The 26,185-nt window shown below is 45.0% G+C and overlaps 1 protein-coding gene across 1 annotated transcript in view; it reads left to right on the forward strand.

Moving 5' to 3' along the window:
- The window catches only part of hop (tyrosine-protein kinase hopscotch), a 61,852-nt gene that overhangs the window by 15,760 nt on the left and 19,907 nt on the right, over positions 1 to 26,185 (forward strand). The window contains exons 8-17 of the mRNA XM_075680395.1: positions 5,139 to 5,425; positions 6,354 to 6,592; positions 8,481 to 8,693; positions 11,394 to 11,515; positions 11,609 to 11,753; positions 13,835 to 13,991; positions 15,938 to 16,319; positions 17,871 to 17,979; positions 18,710 to 18,914; positions 25,804 to 25,925. Of these exons, the coding sequence (XP_075536510.1) occupies positions 5,139 to 5,425; positions 6,354 to 6,592; positions 8,481 to 8,693; positions 11,394 to 11,515; positions 11,609 to 11,753; positions 13,835 to 13,991; positions 15,938 to 16,319; positions 17,871 to 17,979; positions 18,710 to 18,914; positions 25,804 to 25,925 (1,981 nt within the window). The remainder of the gene's footprint in view (positions 1 to 5,138; positions 5,426 to 6,353; positions 6,593 to 8,480; positions 8,694 to 11,393; positions 11,516 to 11,608; positions 11,754 to 13,834; positions 13,992 to 15,937; positions 16,320 to 17,870; positions 17,980 to 18,709; positions 18,915 to 25,803; positions 25,926 to 26,185) is intronic.

Genomic DNA, 26,185 nt, shown 5'->3' on the forward strand with positions numbered 1-26,185 from the left:
CCCTAAGCCCCCTGATAACAGTAGGTGGACTGCGGCACCACTTGTAGTTTAGAAATAATTTACGAGCTTTGAAAACACACACCTTCGCACCGTCTGCTTTCTTTATCTCTTAGGCAGGTCATAATGTGTTCTGCATGTTCAGCACAGTTGGAACCAAAGAAAACATTGCCATGCTTCTAGTGCTTTGTGCCATGAAAAGCGAGCACGAAAATGATCTGTAACTTAAAAAATGCCTAAAAAATACTGCAATAAACACCAACAAGAAACCAGCGCACATGTGCATATTAAGCACTTCCCAACATCTGGCTGGAACGAATGTTTTCATGTGTTGGAAGGAGCTTAACACATGACTGCAACTGGTTAAGCGTACACATTTTTTTCCCTCCAAGTTCACTTAACTAGATGCTTTTATATAGCTTAGTATACTTGAAATCGGGGAAATAAATGTCATAAGCTGCTGGAGCTTGATCAAAGGCAAATTCTATTGCTTAACTGCATGTGTTTCCTCTACAATCACTGCCATATACAGTCGAATCTCGTTAATTTGAAAACACTTAATTTGAACTTGCAGTTTACTCAAACTGATGCTGTAGTCCCGTCAAAGTTATAAGTGCAGTCGAACCCACTTATAACGATACTGGTTTTAACAATCTATCGGTTATAAGAATGAAAAGCTGCTGTGCCGTCGACTCTTGTATGTTTTCTATGGGGAAATAACCCACTTACTACAATAACCCCATGCCGCATTATCAGTTACAACGATGAAGTTTGGCTGCTGAGCGTCTGTGCCGAAAGGTAATTGAATGCAGAATTCTTGAAAGGGAAAAAAGAAAAAGTGAAATGCGAGCCACTGCATGATCGCCCACCGCCCTAACTGCCGCTGCGTGCTTCTCTTCTTGAGAGATGCACGCCAGCCTCACGTGCATCTCTCCTGTCACCCTTCCACCCCTCCAAACACGAATGGGCTGTGCCCATAGCTTTGTGCCGTGCCACCCTCCGAAACATGAATGGACCGTGCCAACTGCACTGACAACGCTGCCGGCACTGTTTCCACATCGCTCACTGGGTCCTCGCACACGAATGGGCTGTGCCCATAGCTTTGTGCCGTGCCACCCTCCGAAACACGAATGGACCGCCGGCACTGTTTCCACATCGCTCACTGGGTCCTCGCAGTTGGTTCTTTATTCTATGGCCAACGTCTTTCTCTATGCTATGGCCCTCATTGTGCGCAAATCTGCTAATGAATTAAGTCCCTTGTGCTTGTCTTTGTTCATTGCGTTGAAGTAGTTCCTGGCCACATTGTTTCTCAGCTTCGTTTTACTCTCCTCCGAAACGGAAGATGGCTGACCCACCCGGTGATCATCAGCAATGCATGACGTTGCCGGTGAAAAGAAAGGGGACTGTTATAGATTTGGAAACAAAATGCCTCTAACCGATGAGGCGATCGTGGCGAACGTGCTTGCATTGGATAGTGACAATGATAGCCACTACGGCAGCGCTGATGTGGTAGGGCAGGCTACCTCAACATTGTCTGTGCGCGAGGTCCAATAGATGATTCAGTCCCTCATGGGTTTGTTTTCGTGAGGGACCTTCCACTTCACTACGTGGAGCACCTGGATGCCTTGGAGAAGAACGTCGGCAAGCTTCACGTAAGGCAGGCAAGGAAAAACCACATAATGGACATGTAGTTTTATCGTACGAGCCAGTGGGAAGTATGTGGCGAGATGCTTGTGGCAGTCATGTCCCAGTGTTTCTTCTGGATTTCTCAAGCTGAGATGCTGCCACAGCAACCTTCGCGCATTTTCTAAAAGGCGCCTTTTCGGGCCAGCAAGGCGATGCCTCAACGGAGCTTGTATGTCACTTGCCGCCTTTGACCCCTCTTGGCAGTTTTTATAGCAGTGCCATTCTTGAACGTTGACAGCCTACACAAGTAGAAGCCAGATGGAGGTGGCAGGGAGGAGAACTGGCCTCCCCGCCATTATAGTTTTCTCGGAACAACTACTCCATCCTACATATTGAATTTTTTTTCGTGCAGCCTGGTTATAACAGTTATCGGTTGTAACAGTGAAATTTTCATGGCACTTGAATACAATAAAACCTTGTTAATTTGAATTATGCGGGGATGCTGTGCAAATTCTAATTATACAAAATTCGAACTAATGAAAGTCGGAAAAGAATCGCTCGGTTAAGGCACGTATAAAATCCGACGTGGTGTGAGCACGCACGCATACACGCTACGTCATGTTGGCGGGAACAACGTCTATACTTTGAAGCACTGGCGCAGCCAATGTAACTGGACATGGCCAACGCAGTCCGACATGCCCAGTGTCGAGATGGCTCTTGGTCCATCCGCGCATTCATCGCGCCAACTGGCGTGGACAAAAGACTAATGTTGCAGTTTCGCCCGAAAAGCAAAGCATCGATTGCGATAGCAAATTAGTAGATAGGCATACGAAGTAAGAATAGTAGTTTTATCGGCCGTGTAAATTTGTAAACATTCGCTTGCTAACAAGTAAGGTGTCAGGTGTGCATAGGTAAACATGAACACGTCTTGCTCGATGACTGTGGAAACTTGCTGAAAAATGCTGCAGTGAGGAATCGCGGCAGTAGCAGCGAGCGAATCGACCTTTGTACAGCTCTCCCTTCAATGCAAACGAAATGAAGAAAGCACATCATACACGAAGCTACCGGCACTACGCGCACTCTGCAAACATAGCAGATTGCTTTGAAGATAAGGCCCATGTGGACGCACACTTTCGCCACATCGCAGACCGCTTTCAAGGTACGGGGCCCTCATGGCCACGCCATACGCAGCAGCTGCCAGAGAAGAACGTCCCCCCTCCCCCTTTCTCCCTACCTCCGCCCCATCACCATGCCTCACGTGCAACAGGAGAGGGTGTGCATCCGCCCCGCCTTCCTCGCTCGCGCACGCGAGATTGAGCCGCATTAGATGACTCACCCTCACATGCGTTCCCTAACACATACAGCATGCGGTGCACGGCGACGATTTTATTGCCCTTGAGCTTTATATGGAACCTCAAGGGAGAGAAGTGACCTGCAACAGAGGCGTTGGCCATGCCATGGCCTGGCGCAAACACGTCTCTCTCCAGTCAAGCCTAAACAAAAGGCCGCAGATGGAAAAAGCAAAGCTGTGTGGCCAGCGTGGCAATGCCAGCGTCGCCAACGTGCTTCTGTGCACTGGCACTCCCCATCCACCATGGTGCGGAGTTTGAATTATCGGTGGTGGTGCGGATTTCAGTGTGAATTTGCAGGATGTGTTAAATATTGCTATCAATACATTGCTGGACGGACCACGGTGGCTACTTCGAATTATCCTAAATTTCGAATTAATGAGTTGTGAATTAACGAGCTTTTGCTGTAAGTGGGTTTGACTGTATTCCAATGGGCAAAAACACCCGGTAATTTGAACGCGCAAGCATTTGTGATAGTTAATTAGAACATACTACACTCTGACAATGCTCTCAGCAGCCTGCCAAATTGCATGGTGGCGCCCCCGAACAGCATTGCTCTGACCCTGCCATAGAAGAAGAGCTTAGGAGAGACCCCTCAATGCCACGCATGAGGTTCCGTATAAAGTTCAAGGGCAATAACACCGTCGCCGCACACCCTATGCTGTATGTGTGAGTGAAAGCATATGAGGGGAGCGGACAATCGCGGTTCAATCTTATCCACATGGAACAAATGGAGCAGGGAGGAAGCACGCCATCTTCTGTCGTGCACAAAACACCCAATGTTGCGAGGCACCGGGGGAGGGGGTTGAGAAAGGGGGCGGAGGAGGGGGAGGGCGGCGTTCTACTCCGGCTGCAACTGCGCATTTGGCAGCTGCGTGCGGTTGCGTGGCTGTATCTTGAGAGTGATCTGTGTTGGGGGCAGAGTCTAGGTGCGTCAGCGGCTCGTAGCTTTGTGTGTGCTGTGTGTACTCGGTGCTCACTTTTCGTTGAAGTGATACACAGCACGAATGCCACTTCGCTCGCTGCTGCTGCCGCATTTCCTCACGCCAGCATTTTGAGAGCGAGTTTCTGTGGTCATTGCGTGAGATGTGTTCATGTTTGCTTATGCGCACATAACACCATGCTTCTTAATTTAGTTAGTATGCCTATGCTTACAAGTTTATGCAGCCAATAAAACTACTATCCTTGCTTCGTATAGCTGTCCACTAATTTGGTATCGTAATCAATGCTTTGCCTATCGAGTGAAATGGCGAATTTTTTACAATGATGAGTCTGAACTGAGACCTCTCGAAGGAAAGGTTGTTAGAGACAGTGCGTCACATCCGATTCTGCACAACAAGATGAACCCTAAATACAAGGACACGAAGGCGAAACCCAGTACCTCATTCTCCATATCATTTACATGCGGTGACGCCACAACAGAAGGGAGCACACCGACATGATTATGATTAGTGGCAATGACTTCATCATCTTCACAAGACATGACACGTTAAGAATGCAGAATGAAGAACGTAAACGCAGTGCCGATCTGTCGGCAGACGAAGGAAAAAGCAAGCGAGCATGCAGAGGGAAGCAGCGGCGGAGGACCAGTCTGGCCTCGGCAACTGTGCCGTGGCAGTAAGGGGGCTTAGGTGGCAGAGGTCCATGAAGCTGGTGCGAAAGCATATTCGCTTCCCACCTGCCCCTCTTGGAAACTGTGCTCCCCTCATCCTGCCTTTCAACTTCCTCGTAACTCCTTCAGCTTCGATAGTCTCCGCGTGCGTGAGCTTTTGTGCCAGCCCGTGCCAGCTTAGCCCGCTCCCTGAAGTTTCGTTTAATGCCATAATCGGGGGAAGGGAGTGTTGGCCAGCATGAGCAGTTTCATGGTCCTTGCTCGCTGTGTGCTTGTGCGCCGTGATATTTCGGAACGCGCACTGTTCGTGCATCGTGTTATGGTGCGGGTGCACTTCAAGAACAAGTCCTCCTTTTAATTTGAACAAATTTTTGGGCCCTTTCCAGTTCGAATTATCAAGATTTGACTGTGTCTTACAGTTTCAACCCATAGACTTAGGTTGCAAGAAAAAAAAAAAGCATTCTTTTCGCAATTCGAGTTCATTAATTTCGTTTCTCTCTACTTGTAAACACAGCGCACTTCGATAGCGCTAACACCATTGCTTTTCATCATAGGGCCAAGTTTGCCTACCAGAAGCTGCAGGAGAAAGGAGGGCATGAAGCAGGCTGGTACCTGATTCGGCAGAGCTCGTCCGTCTACCGGGAGTATCGACTGGATTTTCTGGGAAAGAATGCGGCACCTGAGACCCTGCGCATTGTGCAGCTCAAGGATGGGCGCTTTGCACTGGATGAATCTGCACCGGAAGACGGTATTTATCCGACACTCGCAAAGCTGATCAGCGAGGCTGTTCGCCCGACCCTTGACGTAGAGTTGGGATACTGTGTGCCTCCGTCTGAATATGGTGAGAAAAAAGTGCATCTCCTCACTGTCTCTGCTTAATGTTTTGACTTGCCTCGCTTAGCCTCTAGCCTCTAACCTCTAAACCTCTCTCCTGTGAACTTGTTTCTCTCTAATGGCTTTCTTTAGATATTTATCACTTGGGATTTTCACCATCCTAATCATGGATTAACAATAGTCATGACTTTCTGGTGCTCCTTGAAAACTGTTACCATTGAGTGAGGCCTTCTTTTCACTCATATATGCAAAAGAAAAAAAAAAGAACATAATATCGGCCAGCTGTTTTCTGCAGATAATTTAGGTTTCTCTGTGCACAATGCTGTTGTTTGAATTGCCTCTCCTCATTCATGAGATTGTAGATCCTTACCTTGTCTATATGTGGGTTACCTTACTAATGTGGGCAGCTTTATTGCACACTGCTATTCCATATAGATCACTTGTTTGTTTTTGTTTTTGGCTATAGAATACAGGTGAGGTTAGCCAAAGTCAATTTATTTCAAATTGAGCATGTACATCCAGAGATTTCCAGTGCTTATACTTTGCATAGGCCAGAGTTGAGGAGACTTGCTCGGAAGCACATGCTTTCGTAAAAGGAACAGCATGTCAACATTTCAATTGTGTAAGAAGCATTTAAATGGGATATGAGCCAGCCTGGGTATTGATTTTAGCATCTGCGAAACAAGAACAGTGCCCATGAGACGAGTACTTTCGGGAACTCCTGACATCTAAAATAGGCCTCAGGCTCCCAGCCTCCCTGCCATTATGAGAACATCCTCATAATGATAACTTTGCTGCTGCCAGCTTCATTTGTGCCACTTAAAATCGCCTAAACTTTGTAAACCACTAGTATTCCGGATTTTCTCATTTAGAGAACCTTGAAACATCCAGTTATTGTGATTATACTTAAGTTCATGTTTCTTTCCTCTTTCCAGACAAAACGCAGTTACTTTTGTGCCGCCCACCATCCCTCGACGTGGAAAAGTCTGCTCTGAAACGAGAGCCTCGCGAGTGCATCCACTCAGGGGCACTGGTGTTCACAGAGAATCGCAAGGACGAGCTGCCTGGCAAGTTCACCGTGGTGCGGCGGGCGTTTCTGCACCGGGAACGGAACCAGTATCGAGAGGTTGCTGTCAAAGCTCTGAAACCCCACCTTGAAGATAGCCATCTCAAGGTGGGTGGAACTGCCAGCTAGTTTGTAGTTGTCAACTGGGCACCTTGATGTTTTGGTGAACGGGACAGAAATTTTCAGTGCCTTGACATCCCAAATGATCAGGCAACTTTTGCCCAACACGTATGAATGAAATCAGAAATATCAATAGAACCAGCACTAATAATGGCAATATCTTGTCACATGGTGTAAAATGAAAACGTTGAGCAGAGTTTCCACTTGACCTTATTGGTTGTTCATTGTTTCAAGGGTTGCACGGCACAGAAATCTGATGAAGTCGAAGAAAGGCACAGAGAAGACACATGCAGCGCTGTGTGTGTCTTCTTAATGCCTCTCTTCATCTGTTTTCCCCTGCGCTGTTCCCTTGTAACAATAAAAATGTGTTAATATTGCAGAATGCTCTCGTATCGGTGAAATCTTGATGGACACAAAAATAGGCAGAATTATATGAAAACTGGGGTGCACAAACAGACAAGGACAAATAAAGGTGAAATGGGCACAACTGTTGACGAGGATCTTTGTTCTCATTCGCTATACGTAATTGTATACCTGATTGCTAGTTTGATTACCGCATTTACTCGCATAATGATCGCACTCGTGTAATGATCGCACCCCTGAATTTTGTTGTCTGAATTCGATTTTTAAATTTCCCATGCAATAATCGCACCCCGAACTTGCCGCAGCGATATGTCGTGTGCCAAGTCTAGCTAATAATGATCGTGCTTACCATCTGTTGAATGCTATGCGAACGACTCTTGAAGACAAACGAAGCGGTCTGAACGCACCAAACATTCTTAAGCAGATGCCCCATTTCATTCCTTTCATCACTTTCCGCACTTCCATGACAAAAAAAAAAAAAAAAAAAAAAGCTGCGACCAAACTTGCCTTTATTATATGTAGGCTTTATAATGGTTGTGGGCACGCAACAAATCACGAGCGGCAACGATAACAGCCCTGTTTACACTGATACGTTAGAAGTGTACCCTATTCATACGCCGACGCTATGAACACAGCTAAGATATTCGCCCAACCTCAGCAGAAACGTGCCGTGTTAGGATAGTAGTGAAGACAAATACTGCAGTTTCCGCAGCATGCCCGCCATGTGTTTCTATGTCACTGGCAGCTAAGTGTGCCCATCAGTTTCTGTCCCCTCAAAGTGGACATGGCTACATTATTGCCGCCAACTTGCCGATATTAACGACATTATTCATTACTGATATAGAAGAAACTGTTTAAATGCATGTAATGTACTCACGAGAAGAAAAAAAATCGTGTTCGGCACGTTCGGCTTACTCCACCGGCCACCATTTTTGTTTTGGTGTCCTGCACTACATACAGCGGCAGCCGCCTATATGTTGACCTGTTGTCATCCCGCAGCAAACGTAGGATAAATTTTTTTTTTTCTTTTTGCGGGAAATTTAACCTGCGTAATGATCACACCCCTGAATTCGTGTCAATTTTTCAGACAAAAAAGTGCGATCATTATGCGAGTAAATACGGTATGTAGTTTCATTGGCACAATTGTTTTTTGCAATGATTATATCATTGCAAACACCTTTATTCTAGTGGATTAGTATAACATGGCTGCTTGTTGCAAAAAGAGTTTGCCATGCTCTGTTTGAACACAGCGTCACCGCATGTCAGTACCAGTGCTGGCATTTTGGTTTGTCTTTCCAGCATAATAGTGATACGTCACTAGCAGCATGGCTAAATGTCAATGTTTACCAACCCCGCTGCTGCCTGCATTTTGCCAGCAAAGTCAATTTTCTGGCATCTTTTTGGGCTGACAAAGTGCCCTTTTAAATTGTCTTATTATGTGGCAGAGTAGACTGTATTTAACAATAGAGCGTATCTGAACACACAGCTGTCATTTCTTTGTCCCTGTGCACAGGAGTTCATGGTGCAGTGTGACCGGATGCTGTTCTGGCAGTGTGAAGCCATTGTGAACTCCCTCGGCATGGTGCACTCGGGCAGTTTTGGCCTGGTGTGCGAATTCCTGCCTCTGGGCTCCCTGGATGCCTATCTCCATCAGCACAGGTCTCAGCTTCAAGCCGTTGACTTGGTTGAAGCTGCGAAGGGACTTGCCCGTGCCCTCTGGTACCTGGTGAGCTATGGATTTGCCACCTTGCTGAAAGGCACTCCTTGCCAACAAGGCTATGTAATTTTCCCGCTCCTTGTGTCTTTCTCAAAGTTGCCCAGTAGCCCTGACCTAATTACCAGCTGGTAAACCATCAGTATTGTTAGTGAGAGGTCATCCACCATGGTGGCTGTGTGGCGGTAGAATTTCTGCTGCTCTGCATGAGGTTTAATTCCCAGCCACAGTGGCTGCATTTCGATGGGGGTGGAATGCAGAAACGCTCGTGCACTTTCATTTAGGTGCACGTTAAAGAAACCCAGGTGACTAAATTAATTGGAAGCCCACCACTATGGTCTGTCTCACAGCCTGTGTGTTGCTTTGGTATGGATGGGCTGTGCTGTGGTGCAGTGTTGGTCGAATGGTGCTTAAGCTGCCAGAAAAGCAGCACATTTTGGGTAGTCTAATAGTACATACCTTTCTTTCCTATGACTGGGCATGTTTGATACTAAAGTGTATAGTACCAAATTGAAGTAGAATAAATTTTCTTTTAACGCTACTACTCTTCCAAAACAACATGTTTATTAAAAAGCGTTTGACAAAAAAAATATCTAGACAGAAATTTTGTAGAAGTAACTAAATATATAAATATGTCATTGTTGCTTTTGACAAAAATACCTCTAAAAATTTTTCAGTATAGATACATTTTCAACACAAGGAAGCTGTGCAATATTCCAGCAAATATCATCTTTCTACGTAAGAAGTTTCTTGGGATATAAAAGAAGATGTTAACCCTAGGGACTAGCCCTAGCACAATGCCTAGGTCAACTCCCGGCCGTCTTTTCTAGCAAAACTCTACTCGCTGCTTGGCAGCTGGCAAATGATGCCAATCGAAGGTTGTTAACACTCTGCAGATAAGAAACAAATCCTTTAGAATGCGCAGAATATCTTTATATCGGCGCGTACCAGCTTTGAAGCGGTTTGGCGAAGAAAGCGAAACTCTGTTCAAAAAACTGGCTAACCGAAGTTATCTTCCGTGTCAGTGCTGCTTCCAAAGGCCAAAATATCTTACATAAATGCATTCGAATGGGTAGAAATGCAACATTTCTGTGGCTAAGATGCCGATGCCATCTTGTAAACTACCGTATAGACTCATGCAACGGCTGCACTTTCTTTTTCACAATTTGGCAAGGTGTGGCCCTTATGCGGTGCCAGACCTGTTGGTCAAAATGGTGCCGGTGCAGCCGGCGACTTGTGCACATTGCAGATCCCCGGATGTACCATCGCCTCAGAGGTAAATGTGCAGCTCTCGCCATCTAGTAGCGGCTTGCGAAAGCACGCAGCGCACAAAAGTTCATGGATGCACACGTATCATATCGGGGTAGTGGACATGATTCCTTCTTCATTGGAAATTTTTTTTTTCCCAATTTCGGGCTGCCAATTTAGTGGTGTGGCCGTTACACGGGTGCGACCCTTACACAAGTCTATACGGTACAAGTGGTCATTGAGCCGGCCACGCCTCTCCTCTGGAGGCACTTTAAGATTCTGCACATGCCGGAAGAATTCTGAAAAATGAAACTGACTAAATAGTTCCTAAATAACCCATTAACTGCCACTAGCTGTCCGAGAGCACTCAGAAAGTGGCAAACTATGAATTTGTAATCATTCATAATGGTCTATTGATGGGAATAGGTGCGAACAGGAAAGTGTTAACGTTGAGCTGTCTTGAAGTGTAATCCAGTCTTAGGTATGTAGTCACGTTTCATTCCCACTGTTGCTATCATTGATACTAATGCATATTATCTTGTACATGCAACTGTTCTTATGCTTTTTGCCTGCTTTCCCTTCAGGTATGCAAAAACAAATTTTCCTGTACTTTTAGCCCCGTCAGTTCTGGTGATCATTTGTCTTCCTTGCATGGCACTGTTAAGAGCAGCAGACTGCACACCTGCCTAGATGTTTGACAGGGTCTATGTACAAGACACGACACATCGAAAATAGCATTTGGATAGAGCCAATTCCTGCATACTATTGCAAAGCTAGGTCATCCTACAGCTACTTGCCCCCTTCATCACTGTCAAGCATGCATGTTGCAAAAGGAGTGCAGTCACCTGGAGTCAGACAAAAACTGCAATGAATACTTGCATTGCATTCTTGGATAGATTTGCAAGGTCGACGAGACTGTTTTTGTTGTTCCAACTTATGGAGATTGATAGCTAGGGACATTCTTTCTTTTGGCAGTCATTGGTCATCAGCGTCCCTGCTGTGACTGACGCTGGTGCTGCTGTGATCCCTTTGATGCATCAGCAAGTGGTACAATCATGCACATGCCTGTTGTCTATTCCACTACTACTTCAATGTGTTTTGCATGCCAAACTACTGACAAAGCTTCAGTAGTGGTCAATGTTAACATATGCACTAATAGAGATGGCACAAGGGCGAGGTGGTTCTAGTGGTAGTGTGTCTTTCACCAAAGATACTTATATAGTTAGCTTTGGTTATCCTGCAAGTGCTTGCCAATCTAATAAATTGCATTTCAGGCCTTTTGCCCTCATTAAAACTTTATCTCATCTGCATATGTGTGAAGTTGTAAACAGTTTGTTGGCATCTCACTGAGAATGTTGCCACATCCTATGCTAGAAGGTTTTGGTGGAATGATTTCAAGAACATTTGTCCTTATTGTGTACATAATGCATCTTCTTTCTTTCTTTTCTTCAACATTCTTCCTAGGAAGAGCAAGGCTGTGTCCATGGCAAGATCAGGTGCCGAAATATTCTCGTCTCTCAGCACGAGGCCAATGCATTCTATGTCAAGCTTTCAGACCCAGGACTGCTTGTCTACATGAATGAGGAGTAAGTTGGGCTTGTGTTGATCTGGGTTTCTGGTAACAGTCGTGGTTCTTTGGCTGCAGGGTGAAGGCTTATCCTTGGTCATTCTTTTCGCAGCATACATTGGATCCCACCCGAGTTCTACAACAACCTTAACATGGCTAAATCGTCCATCAAGGCTGATACTTGGGCCTTTGGAACAACCCTGTGGGAGATATTCAGTTATGGGGAGCCACCAATGGCAGGAGTCCCTATCACAGAGGTAATGCGGCATTTTGTTGGTGTTCGCAGTTGTGATGCTGTCAAACATTGTTGGAGATATGGTTCGCTGTTCAACGGTTTCAATGCTTTTCAGCAGATGTTCATTTATGAATGCAGGTGTTGTATGGCCAGTTACAGTACAACCAGAAAACTAATATTTTCACTATACAACTTATTCACTTGCCCTTCACGCTGGCTCATTGGCCATGGCATTTTGCTGCTTAGCATGAGGTCGAGGGTTCGATTCCTGACCATCATGGTCACATTCTGGTGGAGGCAGAATGCAGAAAAAAAAATGCTCATGCATTTAGATTTAAGTGCATCATAAAAATCACCAGGTGGTTAAAATTAATCTGGAGCCCCCTCCCCCCCCGTGTACAGCTTGTATCATAGTCCTTGTGTGTTTGCGACATTGAACACCACACTGTGACTTAATTTGATCCTAACTCGTTCATTTGCCATTTGCCATAGTGGTAGCCACTATGCATTGTTGTCATTCACAAATGGTTGCTGGAAAACTTTTTGTGGCAACTCCCGTCTGGAGTAATCTGTCATCATTGAAGCATGTTGGTGTAACTCACTTTTATTGCGATAGCAATTACATGGACACTCCAGGCACATTTATGCTGTTGCCATGAGGTTCCGCATGAGTGAAAGCATGTGAGGGTGAGCCGGCAAATGTGGTTCAATCTCACGTGCACGAGCGAGGAACGCGGCCCTGATGCGTGCCCTCTCCTGTGGTGCATGAGGCATGGGGGGTCAGGCGAGGAAGGAGGGGCGTTCTTATGCAGCGGCTGCCAGGGTGTCTCAGTGTCCTTCTTGTCCGCTGCTCTGTACAGAGTGGAGACAACTGTGGCGTCTACTACGGCGTTGGCCATGCAAATTACGGACACCATAGTAGATGCCTTTGGCGGACGCTGTAGGGACCTCTTGCCGGCACTCGTGTGTCTTGAAAGCAATCTGCGACATGGCAAAAGTGCCCGCCCGCGCGGGCCTCATCTTCAAAGCGATCTGCAATGTTTGCAGAGTGCGCATAGTGCCAGTAGCTTTGTATGCTCTGTGCTTTTTTGACCTATGTGTGTGGCTTTGGCACAAAAACATCAAAGATAACTCAAGACATTGTTGAAAACCATGGATTTAGGTAGTCTTACGCGAACACTGTTCAATCTCCATTAGTATTAATGCATCGCATAGCAGTATCATGTTCATGTCAATTATAAAAGATGCTTCGACATATTGCTTCTTTGGATTTTGGATCCTGTTCTTGCTTTTCCCAAGTTGTAGTGATTTATTGATTGAATAAAAAGTTCAAAAACATGCTAGAAATTGCTTTTTTTTTGGCAGACAGCATTTAGCAATATTACTAGTGTTCTTCAGTCTTAATTGTCTATGCCCCTACCAATCACTACTGCCATAATTTCCAGATAACAGTTTTGTTTTAGTACCATGATGCTGACGGGACACTTAGCTAGAAAGACCGATTGAAGGTAGTGTTTTATACTTTTGATCTGACAAAAGTATTACACCTAATGGGCTTTGTGAACAGCAACTTTAGTGTAAGTACCCAGATGGAAATTTGCAACTGGGGTTGCTACTGGTTCCAGTTCAAATATTTTATTCAATACTGGCTGGTCTGTTTATGCCAGACTGACAGCAGTAGCTGCCAGTGAACTGGCCACAGGCCTTGAAATATTTGTTTATTGCGAGGTATGCACAAGGATGTCTAGTGCGTAAACTTATATATGTATCTCTACATGCCTTTCTAGTTGTGACCTGTAGCTATCTACTGGAACCAATTTAAAACTAGCTCAATTTCAGTTGAAGACCAGTAGCCTTCTACTGGTACTAGTTTCTGGTACTAGTTTAAACCATTAGCGTACTAATTTGTTTCAACTGGGACTAGATAATGAAATGCAAGACCACCATTGAGGTGCATGGAATGTGCATGTTTCTTTTATTTTTAATAATAATTTTTTAAGTGAATGAAATCAAGGTCTATATAGAAGTCTGTAGGGCATACTGGAGAAAAATGTTCAAAATGCTAATTTTCATGTAGGGTCATAATCATTGCTTCAATTCTAGGCAACAAGGAGGTATAAGGAAGGGGAGAGATTGCCAATCCCAGTTGACACACATGAGGGGATCCGGCTGCTCCTGCAAGAGTGCTGGTCATTGGACCCGGACAGTCGGCCGCAGCCACAGACTGTCATGCGAGACATCAATCAAATATTTTATGAGGGTAACCACACCTCCTCACTTTTTTTTCTCCACAATCGCAGCTGTGGATGAAAGCATGAAGCAAGAAACATAGCCTCCCTCTGAGATCCGTGTAAGCAAGCAATGAAATAATACCACACAAAGGAAAGCATTGAGAGCTAGAAGAATTTGTTAAGTTGTTCATAATTAGCATAACGTGTCACATTTTAGTTGATGCTAAAGAGAAGGTTGGGCAAGCCATGTAATATGTAGGGTAGATAGCTGGTGGTTAATCAAGAGAATTGGCAACTAGGGAAAAAAATGCAATAGTGAATGACAAAGGCTTGTTGGGATTAGGAAATTTGCAGGCAATAGGATGGATTGGCTGATGCAAGACAGCAGTATAGTTGGAAATCTCTGGCAGAGACACTTGCTCTGCTGTGAACATAAAAGAGAAAAAGAAGGAGATGGTTAAGATTATATAGTGGTGTTAATTGCATGCTTTATCAGTTGTCATAGCAGCTGTAGTGAGGTAGTGGGAGTGAAGCAGTCGCCCTTCCAGCTGAAGCATTTTGGATGGTTAGTTGCCTGTAGTGTCATGTGATGTTCATCATTGGCTGAAGAGCTGAGTTTATCATCACCAGTGATCTTATGAAGGACCATAAGTTTGTTGAGGTTGCATTGGTGACCACACGAAACATATAATTCAACATAATTTCTGTGCTGCATCTGGTGTACGCCTGAAGGTGGCGCTCTTCTATTGGCCAAAATGCATACTGTTATGTATCTGCTTCCACCGTTAACTATAAAACACATTTTCACAGAATTTACTGCTGGTTGTCCAGGGTAAGATGAACAAGCCAGATCACCAGCATTGTTGGATGCCAGACGGTGCCATGCAGAAAGTGTGTTGAAAATATGTTCCATAATATGCTCCATTTGGTTGCTTCTTTAGCCCTTGCTAACTCCAGCACTCACTAAGTCTTTGTTGTACTAAGGTGAGTGGACAGACAACCAATAACACTTAGATGAACAGTTTTCCCGGAGCCACTAGTTATTGCCAACACAGAGGAAGTTTTTCTATGGAGAGTGGGAGTGGCACCCTTTGCTATTTACCTGGGTTGTATGACATGCATTGCAGGCAGGGAAAGTCTGAAAAAAGAAAGAAAGAAAGAAAGAAAGAAAAAGTGAAGAATGGAAATTGAAATTTTTACAAGTGTTTTCTTGACACTGTCATATTTCTTAAGCCTGACGGCCCCTGCCAATTTCAGTGCAGTAGCCCATTTTATGGCTTGACCGACTGGCAAGCTAGGTTATTCCACAACCGCACAACAGTCAACATTAGCTGCAGGTTTTCAGGAAGAGGCACTTTCTAGGGGTGCAAGTGGACAAAAGTACCGAAGTCCATAATGCATCATGTTGCTTCTTTCTCTCAGTAATTTAGAAGAGCATAACTTCTGGCTGAATATTTGTTACTTTCAAGCGTGTTGCACACTGGGCATTTGTTATGTCACAGATTTAATTTTTGATTATGGTACTATGGCTGCATTTTGATTCTTAGATGCATTGCAAGTATATGTTGAGACCCTGCCAGAAATGTAAGAAAATGAAGTGCCCTTAACTGTCTCAGGGCTCACTGTTGCACTGCATTGCATATTGTGTGTCTACTTGCAATATGAGCAAGGCAAAAGTTTGCAGGAAGGTGAAGACTTGAAGTGATCTGATCAGCTGCTGTCGAATAAGAGATGTCTCAGGCTGGGCCAACATTTCAACATGAGAACTCATCTCCATGAGGGCACCCTGACAAAGAGAAGTCCCTTTGTGGAAACGTTAGCTCCACCCTCTCATTTGTCAGTGCTGATCACTTGAAACATGAAAGTTTATGTAAAAAACAAAAGTATCTTGCTTTGCTGAAAATCTCGTGCTCACTGGTAATGAGAGATTTCTGTAATTTGATGTTGTTCCTTTCTCTTCTTTTTATTGCCCCAGTGTACAACTCTAGGAGAAGTCATTCGTATGCCTCGGTCTACCCTCAAGCCTCTTCACCAACTGGGCTGTCTGCAGACCCAGCAAGTCCTATGCTGGGAAAAGCAACGTCACCGTCTTTTGTGTCCATGGAGACGAATCGGAGACTAGAAACTATTAGGCAGCACCATGCCCCTATCGGAATGTCTGCCACCTCAGCAAATGAGGCTCTCTCACAAAGGCGCGGATTCAAGTGGGGCAAGAATCCTTTCCGATTGCACTCATCGGAAGTTAGCTATGACAACCTTTCGAGCTGTTCTACATCAACAGTTCAGTCAGAGGTGACGCTCCAGTCAGACATAGGAACATGCATTGATGTGGAGAGCTTGGTCAGCTTGGAGGAGAAGTAAGTTGTCAAATATCACTTCTTTAGGGGTGTGCGAATACTCAAATATCACCGCATCCAATTGAATAGGGAACATTTTAATAATTTGATTCGCAAATTTAGTATCTACTATTTGGTTTTTTGAACATTGTATATGTTCTGTGTGGAGACCTCCGCAGTGCCACATGTGTGCATTATGGAGCAACATCATCATCATTGAAATACAACTCAATCGTGCAGAGCGGGGATAGAGTCATGGGATGCGCAGCCCTTTTGACTGTCACAAAGATCGGCGTGGCATTAACCCACCTGTCTTAAAGTTGGGATAGCTCTACTGTATCTTGGAAAAAAACTGCAAAGCACAACTTTCTATGCAATAAGTCAAAGATTGCTGCAAAACACAGGTCCACTGTTAAACTGAGAACTTCATTGGTATTCAGGTCAACAGAACATCATAATTAATTAGTTTCAGAGGAAAAAAGCAGTTGCTTGAACAGCAATTCTATTGATAAAAGAAGATGTTTTCTGGACCTTAATACACTAAAACTGGGCTGTAATCAGTGATGGCATACAAATTTGGTGCTTGCTTTCTATGTAATATATAAAGGATTGCCTTAAAGCACAGGTCCACTACTAAACTGACAGCCTCATTTATTTATTAGTTTATTTATTAATTTATTAGTTTCAGCGGAAAAATATGCAGTTGGTTGAACAGAAATTTTATTTATAAATAAACAAAAAAATTCCAACCTTCATATACTAGGACAGAGCTGTGGTCAGTGCTGGCATACTAATTTGGTGTTCACTTAAGTAAATACTATATATCTTGGTTTTGATGTACATACCTAAGTCACTGATAGCCTGCTGCTTTCTTGTCATGCAATGCTAGGAGGCTCCCAAGGATGTGCGGCACTGTATTTTCTTCCCCAAAACATTTAAGCATTAATTTTTGTGAAAGATGTTTTGATATTTGATATCCGATTTGATACTTGGCCTTTTTTTCTTGATGCGATTCAATATTCAATTCGAATTCTACTATTCAGTATTTGCATACCCATACGGCTTGTTATTTTTGCTTTTAGTTTGTGAACCTATTGTTAAGTTAATAGCAGCCGTTTTGCAGCCCATTATCTGGGATTACAAAGTTGTGATGACAATCCGAGTTCAAAATGTGAATTCTTCTCTTTAATACTTTTGTCCTTTGATAGCCCCTATATGTTTTGAGGCATTAGGCAGTATTTATGTCTGTGAGTCACCCATATTACATCATAGTGAGTGTACAGGGAGCAAAATATTGAGTGTAACATAAAGTTGAATATAATGAACTGATTTCTTGATAATGTCTGCATGGTTTTGGCAGGGAACTATTACTCACTCCGCACATAGTGCACTCATGTGTGACCATAGTTCACAAAATAAAGAATGGAGAGAGAGATAGAGAAGTCTTTTTAGCTGTACAGTGGATGACTATAACAGGCAAAAAAATTTGCTCGTACTGTAGCCATTGTGCTGTAGATTTGCAATAGCACCTCTTATTTTGTGCCACCGTCCCTGCTCTTTTCCCACGTTCAGTGCAGACAACGTCATTTCATTTGGTAACACATCGCCCCTGGTGGAAGAGTCCGGTTCACCGTGGGTCATTGACAGTCAGCAGCTGATAAAAGGGAAGCCACTTGGCCAGGTAAGTCAGGCAGGCTTAATGAGAAAGCGGAGCATCAACTTTCTCAGCAAGTGCACGCACTTCATTGTGCTGGTGGTGTGTAAGCGTGATCTCTTGGTGTCGGAAGTTTACCGGGACACAGTTAGCGGAAAAATTATATTTCTGTGAAGTGCAGACGCACAGCCATATTCGTTACCAATGTGGGACCAACACTGCACTCTGCAGTGCTAATAAGCTGGATGCCAGAGCATTCATGCAGCCCTCTTCTTGTAAAGTTTTCATTAATGGTATATAGCATATAAAATACAGACAAACCATATTCACCTAGTTCTCTGGGGAACGTAGGTTGGCTTTGTGGTAGGTGCGTAGCTCTGTTGTAGGATAGCATCTTTATAATGGGGTTATGCTTATGTTTTAGACTAAATTGAATATGAATAGGATAGTCATGGAACTGAATCAAGTGCGGATATGTATGGGATATCTTTCTGATACCTTTTTAATAGATTTTGACGGGCAAACACTTTGGTGCAGGCTTTTCAAATAAAGTGACACAGGAGAATTATCATTGCATGATTTTGAATAACATTTGAAGTGTAGTTTCAAATGTATTTTGACACACTCTCTTGAGCTGGTTATTTCACAAATGCATACACACATATACAAAAGAGGTCTCGCATTATATTAATGCAAATGAGGTGTGTATTGTGCTGCTTACTGAATCCATGATATGGCCAACAACTTTTGTGTGCAGGGCTTTTTCGGTGAGGTGTATGCAGCTTCCCTCAAGAAATGGGCCGGTCTACAAGAGGAGATGGTGGCTGTCAAGTGCATGCGCAAGACGTCCTTGCTCGAGTCCTTTCAGACCGAGTCTGGTCTGCGGGACCTGCAGCGAGAAATTGAGATCATGAAGAGCCTCAGGCACCCCAACATTGTCGAAATCAAGGGCCTTGTTGAAGGTATGGGCAATGCTTTACCTGGGCGTGTTGGACATGTGCTAGGCCGGGATAGTGTAACAATTCTATGCCAGTGTGATTCCTTTTCATGCTTCATCAGCGGTCAGAGTGGCACTCTGCCTGCATTATCAAAAGGATCAGCTGGGCATGAACAGTAAATGATAAGAGTGGCATAGAATAGAGTGAAAGGTATCGCTACATTGTACTGGCCTCGATTTTTGTTTTTTATTCTGTGTGCTGGTTCCTCCTTTTCTAACGTGCCAGGCATTCAGGCACTCGACAGCAGATGAGATACTGCGTCTGTTTACTTCATGTTCACCAGCATATTTCTGTTGCAGTTGCATGAACTGGAATCTGAAATCGGTTGATAGTAGTTAGAAAGATGGATGTAGACTTGAGAGCCCTTTCCCATAATTTTAGACTTCTTTGCTAAATTTTGTAGCTGTTTCTATGCATGTTCCTTCGCTTTGCTACAGCTGAACCCACTTATATAATACTACCGGTTTTGACAATGCATCGAGTTTTGACAATATAACACTGGCAAAATAAACCTCTTACTACAATGCTCCCAAGTCAAGTTATTGGTTATAATAATTCCGTAAATCAGGCTATCGAGTATGTGCATAAAAAAATATCGTAGAAGAAAGAAAGGGAAAAAAAAGTTACACAAGCTGCTTTGCCACACTCGCCTTTGCGCCGTGCACACTGCACGACACGTCTTCATCACAGCGCATTACCGGCCTTGCGCGGCCCTCTTCCATCTCTCTTTCTCCCGTCCAACATTAGTGAGAGGGTGGAAGAGAGACAGGAAATGGGGTGAAGCAGCCAATATTTTTTTTTCCCGGATTTCGTCTTCCTTTTATTTTCGGTGCTGACACTCAGTACCCAGATTTGATTGTTATAGTCAATAATGCAGCATGGGAACATTGTAGTGAGTGGTTTATTTTACCATAAAACACAAGCACGAAAGTTCACTGTAAGGTGATTTGCTGCATCTGAGTAAGCAAGCTACTCATTGTCATATCAGAGTATTGTTAATTTACCCACCAATGCTATAAGTTGGTTCAACTGTAGTTTTTTATATTGCATTAAAATGTTTGAATGTTGGCCCCCTCTGCTTTTTTTGTGCAATCCGGTTATAACAATGGGATTTTTCTTGGCACTTGAGCATTGTTATAAGTGGCTTATACTGTATAGTATTAAATGACCTAATTTATGCTTTGGTGCATGATCTGAATATTGTTGCAGGAAAAAGCAGGCCCATGAGTGTAAAATAATGTATATTTATAACTGGTGTATACGGAATTCAGGCAACGGACAGTCTTCGTCTTCCTCTGGTTCATGTCACCTTATTTTCCTTCACCGTAACATCACTCTCCTGGCTGGGTTAGCTTCGTCCCGGTGCAAGTTATAGAGCCTCACTTAATGGGGGGATGTAGGGCTTGAGCCTGATGACGTGAACATCGCTGGTGACGTTGGGAGGAACTGAAGGCTGACCGACTGAGGCAATCTCGAATGTCTCATCGGACAGTTGATGTAAGATCTGGTATGAACCAGAATAACAGGAAAGTAGTCTTTCCAACAAGCCGACGTGACGTGAAGGCATCCAGAGAAGGACAAGGGAACCAGGTGAAAAATGGTGGTCTCGGTGCTGAAAGTTGTAGCGTTGCTTTTGGGAAGCCTGTGAGACTGTGAGGCGATGACGGGCAACCTCTTGGGCCTGGGTGGCTAAGGCAATAGCACCGCGAGTGTAACCAGTGCTGGGTGATTGTACTGTGGAAGGTAGCAACGTGTCAAAGGGCAAGGTGGGGTCGCGGCCATATAAAAGGTAAAATGGGGAAAATCTGGCAGTGTCGTGACGCGATGAGTTGTATGCTATTGGAAAGTGATGTATGGTAAAGCGACGTCCCAGTCGCAGTGATTGTCGGAAGCGTACATGGCCAGCATTTCAGTCAGTGTGCAGCTGAGTCGCTCGGTGAGGCCGTTTGTTTGAAGCTGGTACGCGGTAGCAAGCTGGTGTTCTGTAGAACAGGAGTGGAGCAGATCATTGAGGACCTTCAATAGAAAGTAGCGGCTGCAATCCGTGAGTAATTGGCAAGGGGCGCTGTGGTACAGGATGACGTCGTATAGTAACAAGTCGGCGACATCTATAGCGCAGCTAATTGGTATCGCTCGTGCGATGGTGTATCTCGTGGCATGATCTGTTGCTACAGCAATCCATTTGTTTCCTTTAATGGAAATTGGAGAAGGGCCAAGGAGGTTGAGGCCCACACGGAAGAAGGGCTCTGTAGGGATATCAATTGGTTGAAGCAAACCAGCAGGAGGCATAGCAGGCGTCTTCCAGCGCTGACACAGGTCGCAAGAAGTGACATAACGGCACACAGGGCGATAAGTGCCGGGCCAGAAGAAGCGGCACCGCAGGCGGTCGTAAGTACGAGTGATGCCCATATGTCCAGCAGTAGGAGCGTCGTGAAGTTGCTGGAGCACGACCAGTTGAAGGTGCTTGGTAACGACTAGGAGGAGCTCCGGGCCATCAGGACGAACGCTACGATGGTATAAAGTTCCATCGCGCAGGGTGAACATCCGGAGGGACGGGTCATTGGGCGAGGAGCTTAGGCGTTCCACAAGTGTTCGAAGAACAGGATCTGGCGTTGTTCGTCGCAAATATGGAGGAACCCGGAGAGGGACAGAATACTGATGCCCGAGTCTGCATCGGTATCATCCAGTTGATGCACGGGATTGTGGGACAGCGTCTGTATGCAGGCGCCCTGACTTATACATAATAGAAAATGTATAGTCTTGTAGACGCAATGCCCAACGTACAAGTCATCCAGTTTGCTCCTTCAAAGAGGAGAGCCAGCAGAGGGCGTGATGATCGGTTACGATGCAGAAGCTCCGACCGAAAAGGTACGGCCGGAATTTCGCGACCGCCTATATGAGTGCGAGACATTCCCTCTCAGTAATGGAGTAATTTCGCTCGGACGTGGAAAGAAGGCGGCTGGCGTAAGCAATGACACGGTCTTGGCCCTGTTGATGCTGAGCGAGGACAGCGCCGATGCCATGACCACTCACGTCAGTTCATACTTCAGTGGGCGTAGAAGGGTCAAAGTGTGACAGGATCGGGGAAGTTGTAAGCTGCTCAGTCAGGGTAAACAAGGCTTTCTCCTGCAGTGGTCCCCAAGAGAAAGAGACATCTTTCTTAAGAAGGTCAGTGAGAGGGTGAGCGATGTCGCCAAGTGTTTTCACAAATCGCCGGAAATAAGAGCATATGTTCAGAAAACTACGGACATGTCTACGTTTGTTGGACAAGGTACAGGAAAATTTCGCACGGCATGATTTTTCTGTGGATCAGGTTTGATTCTGGCAGCATTTATGAGGTGGCCGAGCATGTTAATTTCACGGCAACCAAAATGGCACTTGGAGGAGTTTAGCGGAAGGCGAGCCCTGCGAAACACGGAGAGTATGGTCGTGAGGTGCTGCAGGGGGCTCTCAATGTTTGGCGAAAACACAATCACATCATCGAGGTAACGGAGGCATGTAGACCACTTCAAACCTGGCAAAGAGAGTCCATCATGCGCTTGAGTGTAGCTGGCGCATTGCGTAACCCAAAAGGCATGACTTTAAATTGGTACAGACCATCCGGTGGGACAAAGGCGGTTTTCTCGCGGTCCGTGGACACAGCCTTGCAAACTCAGCAGAACATAAGCAGTGTCAAGCACAAGTTGTTGCGTCGGCAGGAAGCGACAGATCCAACTGTACAGCACCTGCGGAGCAGTCAATTTGTGCAGAGTGTTTCGAAAGGAAGTCGAGGCCGAGTTAGATCGTGCAGACAGTGCTCAAGGATGATAAATAAAACAACGCTATAATGGCTTCCAATGGTCACACGTGCTGTGCACATTCCAAGAACAAGTGAAGTACTCCCATCGGCGACTCGCACAGTGCACGGTACTGCGGGCGTCAAATCCTTTTTGAGCCTTCAGCGGAGAGCAGCGCTCATAATTGAAAGCTTCACTTCTGTGTCAACGAGTGGTGTAACAGGAACACCATCAACTTCAATGTCAGTAGGTTTCCATGTGTAGGCAGGGTCAACAGAGCATTTGTGGGCTGGGTCGGAGTTGCAGCTTCACATCTGGGAGCTGCACCGCCTAGTTTCCCAAAGTGAAGCGACCGGTTGCAGACGGGGACGAAGAGCGGTGAACGAGAGGTGAACGGGACCTACGACCTTGCGGTGACAGGGTGCGGCTGTATCTTGGTGGAGCACTGTCGGCGTAGATGTTCCTAGTCGGCGTATAGGGCGAGAAAGTACGAATGTCTGGCACTTGGCGGTAGTGACTCAGAGACGACCACTGAGGAGGTGACGACCAGTGGCTGCGGCAATGACGGGTGATGTGTCTAATACCGGAACAATTAAAATAGATGGGTCTATCATCCGCTGTGCGCCAGGCAGCTGGGTTGCGACGGAGTGGTGGAAAGCTTTGTGTGTGGGAACGAGTAGCCAGAGAAATCTGGAGCAGTGAGACGGAATGCCCAAACTTGCTATTTCCTTTCATATAGCCGCTTGTATAAGGGAGATAGCGGGCACACTTTCGCGACAGTCAGAATGAACGGGAGCCAGGGCCAAGGCCTTAAGCGCACGGCGAAAGATGCACGTTATATTGTCCGGTCCCGTTGGCTGAATGAACCACGGCGGGTCTTCGCAAGATTTCGTAGCGGTATTGGGCAAGCTGGGTCAAAAGTTTGAGTGACGTGGTGGCCCTTCACTTGTTCGAAGCGCCAGCACACCTTTATAATTGCATCCGCAGTGGCGCAATCCTTACACATTAGGAGATTGAAGGCATCGTCTGCAATACCTTTTAGTATGTGACCAATCTTGTCTGCCTCGGTCATGTTGTTATCAGCCTTGTGACAGAGGGCCAGCACATAGCGTGCATACACGACATAGGATTCTGTGGACATCTGAATGCAGCACGCAAGTTCTTTTTTTGCTGCCAGCTGACGACCGACAGGTCTGCCAAACATCTCTTGCATTTTGTTTTTGCAGACATCCCAGCCCGTTAGCTCAGCTTCCTGTGTATCGTACCATTGCTTCGCAGTTCGTCTCAGATAAAATATCAGGTTTGCTAGCATCATTGTTGGATCTCACCTGGTGTTGTTGCGCACTCACTCATACATCGTAAGCCAGTCCTCGACATGGCATTCAGGCAACGGCCAGTCTTCGTCGTCCTCTGGTTCATGTCACTTTCTTCTTTCCCTTCACCATAACAATATTTTTGTAATCTATTTGAACCTGTTTGACCTAAGCATTCAACGTTAGTGGAACAGCTGCTCTAGTTGTGCAAAATTGTGGCCAGAGTGGTTCTTTGTGCCATCCTGCTCCAAAGTGGCATCGAAGTGGGAAGTTGTGCTAAGCCTGTGCCAAAGATGCACAACACGAGAACTGCCTCATTAGTAAAACTGGAACCAAAACTTATAGCATGTTATCATCATCTTCATCATCCTGAAGAAATCGAGCAGCCATAGTTGCTGATATAGGCGATGCCATCGGTCCTCCGTTCGCTGTTTTGGCTCTTTTGTTGTATTTGTGGTGGAAGTTGCAATCCTCTGCCAGTGTGCGGTCTTGTTTTTCCAGTTTGTGGTGCATTTCTGGGTTCCAGTTCTGGGTTCCTGTGGCATGTAGCTCACTTAAGGCAGCTGCCTGATCAAAAAAGCAGCTTCGGATGATGTTTGGTCTTCCATTGTTTTGCGTTGTTTTTGATGGTGCCATCTGTAATTTGTATATTCAACCGCCAGGTAGGAGAAATAGGAGGAAAAAATAGGGGTGTTAGCAAATGCTGGCTAATAACTCGCCATTAGTGGGGACCTTCCTTGCAATCCTGCATGATCAGAGGAGCAGATCCTGTGGTTTTAATTTAAACGGCTTTCATATGACCAAATGCACAGTTATGCAGGAGAGACTTTGCATGGTAGAAGTAAAGATACCTCTAGGCATCTTGTTGCTGTAATGTTGGTGTAGTTGTGCGCGTCTTATGACATGTGGTTTTCTTTACATGTCAATGGTCCACTACCTTTTTCTCTTTTGCTTGCTCGAGGTACAGCAAATGTGCAAATGCCTGTTGTAAGTAAGAAATGGTAGAAGCAGCTTTGTGCCATGAAATGCGCACAGGAAAATGCATTCTATAAAATTTTAATGAAACTAGCCTAGTAATATTTATCCAGAATGCCACTGTAATGTGCATAAAGCTGGCTCTGCTACATTTCTAAACTATTTCAGGTAATGTTGAGACCAATATGGTGTATAGATGTACATTTGACACTGTGTCAAAAGTGATTATTGCTGAGCCAAAAGCTTTAATGTCTCTTCAACCACTGATTTGACATTATTTGCTATCTAGCTCACAAATGTTGTGATAGGCGAATAGCCTGCATTAAGGGCAGAATACTTATTAGATTGTGTTGCTTTATAGCACATGTACATAAAAGAGCACTTACAGCCAGTTATATTGCTGTTTGCAATCAGCGGTAGAGGGTTACGCCTCACGCTGGCACTATACACAAGCTATTGCACAGAATGCAACATGCAAATATAGATTTTAATAGTTTCCATTAATTGTGCAAAGTAGCCTTTAAATTCCCCTCTGCTGGTGCCTTCATTGGAAACCTGGAGGGGTATTCTATAAGAGTCCACGTAGTGGACTGTCCATTTCGATCTCTATTGATGTGCTGATTGGATGGAGCTGTGCGAGCGAGGAGACGAGCGGCCCCAGCCAATCAGCGGTGGTTGAAATGGACAGTCCACTAGGTGGACTCTTACAGAATACCCCCCTTCAGAGAAATCAAATTTCTCTGATTGCTTTAGATTTGTATGTTTGTGTGTTTTGGTTTCTTCATTCAGAGCCTGAGATGATGCTGGTCATGGAGTTTCTGGAGATGGGCTCTCTTTTGACGTACCTGCAGACGTACCGAGAGAAGGTGACTCATCCCCAGCTCATAAAGTACAGCGAGGACATTGCTAATGTGAGTCACGCCTTTATTCTCTCCTTAATTTCACAGGTTTTCCTTTGCCATCATTTTGTGAAGGCTTGCATACCATCTACTTGATATGCAGTAATATTGCACTGTATTCTTTATTCATGTTAGTACCAGTGCAAAATGAACCAAGGATCTTGATTTCAATCAGGAATCCACACCCTGACTTTATGCTAGGATGCAGATTAGTGTGTGCAAATTTTGCCTTGAGATGTGGCTTCATGGCAATGTGCACAGTGTCAACAGGC

The sequence above is a fragment of the Dermacentor variabilis genome, chromosome 2 (genome assembly GCF_050947875.1).
Source record: "Dermacentor variabilis isolate Ectoservices chromosome 2, ASM5094787v1, whole genome shotgun sequence".
NCBI classification, from domain to species: Eukaryota; Metazoa; Arthropoda; class Arachnida; order Ixodida; family Ixodidae; genus Dermacentor; species Dermacentor variabilis.